Genomic DNA, 11,657 nt, shown 5'->3' on the forward strand with positions numbered 1-11,657 from the left:
ACTTCCAACAATTAGAAAAAAAAAAATTCCCATTTTGGAATTTATATAGACACAGCCTCTATGAACAAAATCAAGACAAGCTCTCCATTAAAGTAATTGGAAGTTAGATCAGGTCTTAGCTTTCACCAAAATAAATTACTTAATCAACCTGAATAAAAAGAGAAGAAAATATAACACATGAATGGTACCCAATTTTTTCCTTCAACAAAGTGTCTTTTTTCATATAACTGTAACTGATACTTTAAAAGCTGTTTTCTTTCAACATGACTGAACTTCCACTACGGTGATGGTATGTTAAATGTATATTGCAAAAGAGATAATGAAATTTTTCTTTCACTCTTCCAATCCAAATTGGCCCACTCCTCATTACCATATCCTATGTATAACATTTTGAAGGGTTTTCTGAAGACTGCAGGTTCTGAATTTCTCTTGCAGTTACAGTGCAGAATTTTGGATAGATGCCTAGAACAGATGCAAGATGTGGATCTCTCAGCATGCTCTGTCATGTGATTTTGGTTATGAAGCTTGCAATTGTTATGCAGCTGGATTAGTGCCTTAAGAATACCTTTGCATTTCAAGGAGAAGATTTAAAGAAAACTAAACCTTTGTTCTCCTAGGAAAGTTGGATGAGAGTGTCAGCATGACAAAGCAGGTTGGGAAAATTTTCTAAAGAGATCTTGTGATTAGTCTAACTTTTGTTTTTTGCAAAAATTCTTTATAGTAATTGATTTTTTCTATATGTTGACTTATTCTCTTCCTTATTTAATAAAAAGATGATACTAATTTTTTAACTTTTTTTTTCCCCTTCAATGTACTGAGTTTCCTAATGAGAAGAGTTCACAGATGGAACAATGGAAAGAGAACACAGTAAGTAGGAAATAACACTGTCAAAAGACAAACAATCCTTAAAAAATCAACTGATACAAATTTTTTCCTGCCCTAAAACACTAAGCATTCCAGTGCAGAAAGATTCCAGTGCTTTTATGCATAGATTGTCTTTCCCTGTCCCTGAAAAGACTATACAGGAGAACAGAGACCCAAGAGAAAAGAGAAATGATTTCTCAAAAGCCATACAAAAGATCAATATCAGGATTAACATTTAGATCTTTCATCAGGCAAATGTCCTTTTCAGGGGACAATACCTATCTGTACCTTTTCACATCTACTGCAGAATTATCTGGCACTAGGCACATTTTTGAAGAGTTAGGAAAATGTGCAGGTAGATGTTTTGCTTTAAAATATACAATTATAAATATTGAGAGCTAGAAGGCTTTTTTGTTAGCTTTAATTGTTTTTTATATTTATGTACATACTGAAAGTGAGTTTTCAGTACTGCTTTGTCTGGAAAGCATGTCTGTAGAAATGCTCAATAGAATGTGAAACTTTGTACATTCCTTGAAAAACTGACATTAAAAAAGCTTTATAACTCAAATCTCAAAATGTCAGAAAGAAGACCCAAAACTCAAGATCATATATCCCAGCTCTGCCCTTCAGAATATTTTGTATGCAGTAAGTGGTATGTATTGTTGAGTGGATGCTGAAATGTATCTTTTAATCAATAACTTTGCAATACCAAGTCTCCTGCACTAAATTTACTTCATCTTTTCAAAGTTTAGAAGATGAATGATTGCTTATTAAAGTCAACACTACAGAATCTCACCTTCTGTGGAGAAGGAAATCTTAAAGGCTTGTGTTCAGTACACAACCAATTCAAACGAACACAGTAATGACATTAGAGATTGCCTTTTTATCATTTAAATTTCTCCTGTGAATCTGTAAGGGAAAGAGGTGATTTTATAAAAGACATAATTATAACTGCTTTTCAAGTGAGTTGTGATCACAGACTAAGAGGGTGGATAAGTATTTGACTGTAGCACTAAAATTTTAACAGATATGGCAAATCTATCTGGAAGCAATAGCTTTTTCATTGGACAGCATGAAAAAACTGCCATGCTTTTCCATTCAGGTTTATCTCTGTCATTGCCCACCTAGCACTTTTAAATTTATCCTCTAAACAATCATTAAAATTTTAATACAAGCTCTTCTCAAACCATGTTTTGTATATTAGTGTAGATATTCATCAGTGTGCTAAATGAAGGAAAGTTTATCTGAAGGCTGGAAATAGCTAAGAAACTGTTTGACATTTTAAGCCTAACTCAAGGAAATCTATGGAACAATGCTATTATCCCACTCACAGCATCTAACACCTGTAAACTCCCAATGAGTTCACTCATCACACTCACTTTTACAGGCTCTATGTCTCTTTATGATTCTTTGACCATTGTGGAGTTTATCCTGGGTGCTAGTTTCCCTCTGCATCAGTTACTGAGAGAAATGTTTGCTTGCACTTACTGTGAGACAGGAACCTCATCAAGAGGAGAAGAAATAACTAAAGTTCCAAAAACATTGGCAAATTCATAATTTCATTTGTTTCTTGAAATTGTATTTCTTCCCATATCATTGAAAAAGAAACACAGCTTGGATTATCTGTAGAACTGTACCAGACAGAAATAAAGTGCTGATGAAACAATGAAAATAACATATCTATACTGTTCACTGAACTAAATTTCAGAGTCTTTAGGTATGAGTGTTGTTTAAAGCTCTGTGAGAAAAAGTCCACGACCATTCATGTAAGCAAACTGTTACATGACTTAAGATCACAAAGCTGGATGAAATGTTGGTGGGTTTTTTGTTGTTTGGTTTTGTTTGTTTGTTTGTTTTGTGGTTTTTTTGTTGTGGGTTTTTTTTTTCCTAAAACTAAATGTGACTTAGGATAAAATTTATCACTTTGGTCAGTGATCATATCTGAAAAAAATTCAGCTATGAAGGTGAAAGTTTGACAAAGTCATAAAAAACTGAAAAGGACAGAAAGAAAACATTAAGAAAACTATGAATGTCACCATGGTCTCCATCTGGAATACCATTGCTAGTACTTTTACAGTGTAACACAGACAGCAGGTTAAGGTGATCTATGGAAGAAAAATCCATCATTAATAAAGAGGAAAAATATCATGAAGACTGGAGATGAGATCATGGATCATCCAGAAGACCACCTACTGAAGAAAAAGACAAAGAGGAAAAGAAAGTCTGTTATAGCCAGCTTCAGTTTCTTGCTGGACTGACCCTTGAACCACTAAGTCATCAGTTTCCAAATATCCAGTTTTACTGGCTAATTACTCAGCAGAACATGACATGATCAATGATCTGAAAGTTTTCAGCTACTGGTATTGATCAAATATAAACAAAATACAACTGTCAGCTGCCCTGAGTTTACTGCTGATGAAGTGAAGTTTAAAACAATTAATAAATTAATGCTTGAACACGGAAGAAAAAAAGCCTAACTGATATAAAAGAGTAAAAATGTTAAGTGCTCAATTAATAAATAATTTGCCTTATAATTGATTTTTTTAATTGTTTGACTGGCAAAACAGAGCTGTGAACTATAATTACCAGCTACCTAGGATAGCTTGTTGTTTTTTCTTATTTCTGTTAATTATTTCTAAAGCGAAGTAAGCAGCATCACTGAGGCTGCCAAACTCTTTGAATTATTTGTGCTAAAAAATAAATATCAGAAAATGTCAATTATTAAAAAATGTGAAGCTTGATTACTTTTTGTGAAAAGAAGCAGATGAGCAAATGCTATGAAACGCTGAGGCAGGGCTGGGGCACACAAAGGAATTAAGGTAAACTAATGAGCTTCCAGGTGTCGGCTGAGCTTGGGTAACTAACAATATTTGCCCTCTTAGCCTCAAGCAAATCTGAAGCAAAATCTTCAGGGAGAGCACCCTCTGTTAGCAGGATCAGCCCTAAGCAAGAGCCAAGTTTGCAATGATGCAGCACTTCACAAAGAATAATCCATCTCCTTCCTTCTGGTCCTGATATGAGAATAAGAATGATTTCAACTTTTAAATGCAGCAATTTAAATTTCTTCTGACAGCAACAGAATGATCCAAGATTCAGTACTATCTTGCCTTTTCAGAGGAAATATCTATAAAACAGTGGCTGCTTCCAAAAAGAGAGTTGGAGTCAAATTCCATATTGGTCTCACTGGAAAATGTACTTTAAGTCTTGTTTAGCCAGGTAAGATGAGAGGCAATCTAGTTGTTAGAAAGTAAGGACCTGAGTTAAAGAAAATGAATGGGGAGAGAATTAAGCATTAAAAGAACACTATTTAAGAAAGGGTGAAAACTGAGAGATTAATTTACTGTTAGCTCCATTTTATCTCTTCAAATACATTTTTTAATTCTTTAAATTGAAGTTCTTCCACTCTATGCATGTTGCCATTATTTCCCTGGAATTTAAAATGTCTGTTTTGTTCAGCAAGTGCATGTTAGAAATCTTGGGCTATTAAAAGATGGTGCCAATGTTAACTATCACACAAAGGATTAAATCTTAACTAAGTAGTATTAAAAAATTACTCTAGAAACCTTTAGATTATTGGTACTTCAAGATTTTTCAAAGAAAAGAAGACCAATATGAAGGATTAATAGTTAGGGTTATGCAAAATCCACTTAATCGGCATGGCTAATTTTAGTTTTAACTAAAGCTGCTGGCAAATATATGCATTTTGCTTTGGGGCTTTACTTTTTGAAGAGTGATGAATACATTTTTGAGGTAAATTTATCTTAGCTGAGAGTCTACCTAACACTCTTTAATTGCTGAAAAAGTGATTTTAATAGCATTTGTATTGAGGAGAGGAAGGATGTCTTCAGCTGTGCATCTTTAAGACCCTAAAATAAGCATTTTATTTTCACATTTATATAATATACTGCTTGACTATAAAAAAGGTGAGTTTTATAAACAATACAGTCATCAACATGGGCATAGTTCATGAAGAAATAATTGTTCTCCTGACAGTACATACCCTATTTAGAAAAGAGCCTTGGAAAATTGGAGCATACTCTGAATATGTGAATAAAATGACTTGTCAGACTATCTGGGGCACAAACACTGAGGATGAGGGTCTTTCACTGGCAAATGCTACCTAAGCAAGGCAGATGTATAGAGTGCCAGCTGAAGCACCAGAGGCATTTAAGCCCAGAAATAAAAACTTGCTAATACTCGCAGCTCTTCCAACCAGCTCCAAAATCACAAAGGGTTAGATCATTGCAAGTGAGGTGGGTTAGTTACGGTTATGGTCTTAGTTAAAACAAAATTATATGAACATTGAGTTTCCTGTCTAGTGAGAGTCAGATAAAAATCTGACTGCATCCCAGATTGGTGGGGTAATGTGTGGAGAAAACAAGGACATGGGCATTCTTAGATTGTGAAAATATTGCAGGAGAAACTACCTTTATATTACAAAAATTAAGGGTCATGGTTGCCATTCCGTAGTGGATTACAAAGGGTGTTTTGTAGTGGTAAAAGGGAGTATTCCTGGTAAAATTAGACCACTGATTTACAATGATGTTATTGCAGCTGGAGGCCTGAGTGAAATTCAGGTGAATGAACTTATGTTAGCACACTGCTAGTTTTTATCCACATAAGGTAATGTTATGTTAAAACATATATCTAGATCCTGGCATACTGATAGTCTACAATTTAAATTTTCATAAGATTAAGTCTTTTTAGGAACCTTAAGTACTATTTTTTTCCTGTGCCCTGAATAAATTAATGGTAATCCATGCAACTTTGCCTCCCTGGGCCTGCTGTCATGGCCTGAGGAGGTCATGACAAATTCCCGATTCTCTTAGGATTTTCACTACTTTTACACTGGAACCTATTTGTGAGCTAGGATCATAAGGAGTAACATATTGGATTGGATTCAGTGCATCCTCCTAGGACTATTCTATATGTGGCAGTGATTAGCACAAGATGCTTCAGAAGAAGGCATATGAACCCCTGGTGAGCAAAAGAACTTTCTCTCAATCTAAACTAACAGTTGAAGAAGGCTCAGAGCCTGTGGAGCAAAGCTGAAAATTGCATGTAATTAAGCCTGTTCACTCAATGCAAAATTAGGCAAAGCCAGTAACAGAACAAGACACTGCTTTAAGGAAAAAGGGAATCTCAACAGCAATGCAGGACTGGTGCTCTTCCTTCTGGCAGTAAACGTATGCCACAATGAAGGTTTTGATTAGCACAGAGCCTTTACAGGGGATAGAATTTCAGCTAACTAGTTTAAGTGCCGTGAGCAGTGTTACTGTGCTAGCAATTGTGCTTAGCAATCTACTGAAGCCTCACATCAGTATTTGGATGCCAAGCCTGCACTCACGTTGGTGCTGCTGAGGCCACATAACTGCTCACAGCTGTGTTGTAGGTTGCCTCTGCTACTGCTGGTATCCATGAGAGCTGGTTTTTCTAGGGTTTTTTTAAGTGCAGCAGAGATGTTTTGAGAGTCTTGCATGTCTTGGATATACCCCACAAGAGAATCACACCATGGCTATGTTAGAAATGCTTTCTTCCAGCTTGTAAATGGCAATTAGATTGACTAAACTCAGTGAAACTGAGATAATATGTATTGTACTATTTCCCTTGGCTAAATGTCATTCAGTAATACAGCCTGTTTAAAATCTTCCTGTTCCTGTCATCTAGTCTTACTCAAGTATTGTGTTTGATTCTTGGTTTAGACCATTGTGTGGTAGACCACTGTTTGGCATTCTTCACTACATGTGAGAAGAAGCTGTATCTCTGATGGAAAAATTGCTGGTAGAGATTTGTGGGAGGTAGGTATCTGAAAGCAATTTATTCTGATAGTTCAATTTAAAATCTGTTTTGGCCTTTCTGGTTTTCAGTAGACTGGCACTTGAAGAACAGTAATTTTTTCATCTTCTCTTATATTCTTACTTATGTTCACGTGCCCAAATGCATTTCTGTGGTGTAGATCTGAGAAACCTTTGTAAAACTCTTGGAGAACCATCCCTCTGTGTGTGTTTGCACATATATGCTTATACTTCAGCTTCTCAATTGAAAAGGGAAAAAAGTATCCTTCTGTATCTTCTAGGAAACACTCCTTGAAATGTAACCCAGGAGGGCAGTTCAGACTGGGATCCACATGGCTGGAAAGCAGCCCTTTGGAAAGGGGCGTGGGAGTGGATAACAGGCTCAACATCAGTGAACAGTGCACTGCAGCAGCAAAGAAAGCCAACAGGATGCTGGGCTGCATCAACGAGGGCATCGAGATAATGAAGTCATCATTCCGTTCTACTTGGCGCTTGTCAGACCACACCAGGAGTATTGCCTTCAGGTTTGGTCCCTGCCCTACATGAAGGACACAGACAGGCTGTAGAGGGTCCAGAGAAAGGCCACAGGGATGATCAGAGGACTGGAAGACCTGCCATATAAGGAGAGGCTGAGAAAACTGGGTTTGTTCAGCCTTGAGAAAAGAAGGCCTAGGGGAGACCTTATTACAATGCTCCAGAACTTAAAGAGTGGCTACAAAGAGGATGGAGATTCCCTATTTACAAGGAGTCACATGGAAAAGACAAGGGATAATGGGCACAAGTTGATCCTGGGGAGATTCCGATTGGACACAAAGAGGTACATTTTTCACCATGAGGACAGTCAAACATTGGAATAGTCTCCCAAGGGAAGTAGTAAATCCCCCCACTTTGGACAGTTTTAAGTCTCAGCTTGACAGGGTGCTGAGCCATCTCATATAAACTATAGTAGTACCTAGAAAGGCTGGACCAGATAATCCTTGAGGACACTTCCAACCAGGCATTCTGTGATTCTGTGTTTGTATGATTCTATAAGCTCTCACCAGACCTCCCTAAATCAGAAGTTCTAGGGTTCTTTTACAGGAAAATATATGAATAAATCTGTTTAAGTATGCTATAACAGAAGAGTTTAGTTCTAGAGTAGAAAGTTAAGTATTTCAATCTATTATAACTAACATGGAAGAACAGTAAACTTTAGAGCCCATGTAACCCTCTGTATCCTTCACTGTGTTTGTGGCTTCAAAACACCATTGTTTCAAACAGGCTGCCAATTAGCTAGAATGCAAAAATTTGGACATCAAATGGAGTGTGCCCTTCCCAGCAACTTTTGTGAAAAGTGTCTGGCACTTCACTTCCTTGGAAAGAGGCATTGGTGTGTGTGGGCTTCCTAAGTGGCAAAAATCGTAGTAGCCTCTGTATTGGAAGTTGAAGTTTTATACTGTCCTTACTGCCTGGTGAGACTAATATAACACCTCATGTCTTCTCTTTCGACACTGCAGCACCAAATGTAGCCATGTGGGTCTCCAGTAACAGCAGCTCCATAGTCTCTCTTGCTTACTGTCTACTCTGCTTACCATAAACAAACTTTCACCTTTGGAATTTGCCTGTAATCTTTATTTTGTTCTCAGCAAGCAATATTCGCAATCTAATACACATTTGTGTTTGTAGGCTACCAAATGCTTTCATTTTTTTTCTATGAAGTGAACATACTTACCTAGAAACTGAGTTATAACGGAAAAAATCTAAATCCATTAATTTTTATTATATGTTTTGAACTCTTAAATGTATCTTAAGATAACATTATGATTGTATTAGTATTCACTTTTGAAGTGACATTCCTTATGGAGGAGAACAGAGTTACCTTACTGTCTGCATCTTTACATGTGATACTTCCCCTGAAAACGCTCAATGCAGTCTTTTTCTGCTATTTAACATGTAAGCTCCCAATCTTTTAATCCAAATGATATCCTAATGATGATTTATCCTTGCCCTTTTTAAAATTAGTTATTCAAGTCATGCAGTACTTCACTGAAATAAGAAGACACACTGGCGACGAGTGCAAAGGCATTCCTGGTGAAATCAGAAGCGATTTTGCATTTATTTCAACTTTAATGAGATCTGCTCTACATTACTGGAACAGAAACGACTGTGGCAAGAGTTTTACTGACGAGGATTGTATTTGCTGCCTATGCCTTCCTGGTTCTACATTTTGTACTTTAAACACTACTGCAGTCTCTATGGGCAGACAAAATCAGCTGTTTAACAATGAAAGGTATCTGCTTTTTCTTGCGTAGTTCAATCTGTTTATTTTCTCCTTTCAACTCCATATTTTTATTCTAATATAAAAAATATGTGTATTGTGTTTTATTGTCAGATTTGCTTAGCTCACTTGGTTTTGGTGTATGGTGCCCTTCTTACTTGGAAAGGTTGGCTTATGAGAATCTGCAAAACTAACCTGATAATCCACCTTTAAGACTTCAAAAAAATGTTCCTTTCCTCTAATAACTAGGAAAAGTCTTGACAACCATGAGACAGCTGATGTTCTTGTTACAATTGCTGTGTATAAGGTTTACAAAAAATCCTCTCATTGATATCTTGGTCTCTCATGTCTCCATCAGCTGTTGTCTCTTGTCACATTGGCTTTTGGGACAGAACAAAATGTCAAAACGCATAGGTGGCCATACCTGCCAATAGCATGCCTATTTGCTGTGGCAAAAACAAGTGAATAATTATTGGAATCTTTATTAGCTTTTATACAGAAAATAGAGCAAAAATTTCCAGGATATGTGATTCCACCAGACATCTTTCCTCCCTCAGTCACAACAAAAAGGTATAAACATTTAATGAATCAGACGATTTTTAGATGAACGGACAGAAATATCAGTCAACAGAAGCAAAGTCAATAAATAAATTTGAGATAATCCTGCAGCAATCAAAGTTCTATTTAGATATTGTTTGGAGTATTTAATACGTCTAAATAAAGAAACTCAGCTGTGTAGCAGAAAAACGATGCTGATGTAAGCTATTCTGGTGCTGGCATAGAACCAAAAGGGCTGTCATTTTTGCTGGTCTGCTCAGTTTCTTTATTTAGGTGTGTCTTCCATTAGATGCTGTCTTGTGGGATTTTTTTGGTCTTAAGAACAAACAAAACAAACAAACAAAACATCTTCACATCTAAATTGAGATATGTAAGATGTTTGATCATCCAAAGTGGTTCTGATATTCTTGCAGCTTCCGGCTCAACTGTTCATAAAGTTTCTCAGTATTTGATTTCTTTATTTGTGCATTCATTTTATGCTGGTTCCATGTAATCCAACGTTATTTAGCTTCTTCCTGAGAATGTCATGTGTACTACTAATATTAAGAAATTCTGTGTCTATCACTTTTCCTTTACGCTTTCCTTATTTCATCAAATAAACCAATTAGTTTTGTTTCACTTGATTTGTGCTTTTTATAAATGTGTTACCGATTTATCACTGCATTTTCTTCAAGCTGTTTATATACTGATTGCTCTGGCTTTACTAATTGTTCCAGTTATTTCTCAGGTATTGAAATTAAAATTAGCAGCCTATAATTCTTCTTCATCTTTCCTCAACCCCCATTCATTCTCTTCTTTTAAATCATAATATAATTTTGGCCTCCCCTTGGTTTCTAGAGGCAAAGAAATGGAGATGGGCATTAAACTAAGCAGTAAACAGTAACCCTTGATTAATAAAATCTGGTTCAATCAGCAAATGGATTTAGTGGGCAAAGGAGAAAGTTCTGTTTAAGCCAGACTAGAAAAGTGGCCTCCACCTTTGGCTCACAACACTATACTCTCCCTTGTTGCCTGTACTTCTTGTTTTCTGTAAGTATATGTTTCTTCCAGGTGAGAACAACAGTGCAGTAAAACATTGGCACTGTTGTTTGCTTACTATTTTTGGATAGTGAATCAGCTGAGGTTGAAAATCACTGCTCCAGCCAAATGAGAGCTATGGCTACATCAGTGTTATGGCAGTTCTGTAAGAAATAGATGGCAAGAGCCAGAAATTATGTAATCTCTGCTTTTATATGAGAAACAAAAATTGAGTCCTATCAAGAAAATGAGCACTGTTTGAGAAGTGCAGAGAAACATAAAATATCTGGTTCTTAAGTCGCTAAGGACTAACTGATGAAGACTCTACTTGAATCTCATCAACTTTTTGGATCTTGGCCTTAAAATCAGTAGTCAGCTACAAACAGCTAAACAGTATAAAGAGTAGTAAATCTGTCTGAATTGTTTCTTTAGCTAACACAATTTAACTCTTTTTAAACACCCCCTATTTTCTCAGACTGGACAAGATTATGAGGCTTGCACTCTTCCCTAGCAGTGACTGCCATCAGCTCCCTCAATATTCAACTTTCATGGTAGAGAGAGCCCTGAATTATCAAGACCCTGTAATAATCTGTGGAAGAGTCCTCACCAGCACTGTTCTACCTATGCAGCAAATACAGACTCAAATTCTAGAAAGGTTCTATGCAAAAAGTGCAAAGCTAGCCAGTCAGGCTTGATGTTAGCCTACACTTCTGGAATGTGTTTTTTTAACAGCAATCCTTCTGCTGCTCACCTTGTGTGGCATATCAAGCCAACCTCCATCCTGTTCTAGGACTTTGCCTTCCAGCAACAGGTAGGTAGGTGACACATCTGGCATGCAGGGCTATAGAAAGAGAAAAAAACTACAACATTGCATTGCAAACTTAAGGGAACACATCCCAGATGCAAAATGCTGCAAAACAGGAGCTACTTGACAAAAAATAAGTCTGCATGGGAGCCAAGAAAATACAGTTAAAACTAAATATTTCATACTTGGCAGTCTTATGTCTTGTAAAAATACCATATTTTATTTTGCCTCTTTGCTGTGGCCATAGAGAATGCCATATATAACATATAAAAAGGATGCTATTTTTTTTCAGTGCTCAAATGTCTGGTGGCTGAGACTCCAAGGAGATTCTGCTAAGCATCTCTCTCACTCAGAGATGTTC

The 11,657-nt window shown here is 36.6% G+C and overlaps 1 protein-coding gene across 1 annotated transcript in view; it reads right to left on the minus strand.

The window, feature by feature from the left end:
• Nucleotides 1-11,326, minus strand: part of LOC127384218 (cytosolic beta-glucosidase-like) — a 158,147-nt gene extending 146,821 nt beyond the window's left edge. Inside the window, exon 1 of the mRNA XM_051618303.1 lies at nt 11,243-11,326. Within this exon, the coding sequence (XP_051474263.1) occupies nt 11,243-11,326 (84 nt within the window). The remainder of the gene's footprint in view (nt 1-11,242) is intronic.
• Nucleotides 11,327-11,657: the final 331 nt, after the last annotated feature.

Source organism: Apus apus, chromosome 4 (genome assembly GCF_020740795.1).
Source record: "Apus apus isolate bApuApu2 chromosome 4, bApuApu2.pri.cur, whole genome shotgun sequence".
NCBI lineage: Eukaryota > Metazoa > Chordata > Aves > Apodiformes > Apodidae > Apus > Apus apus.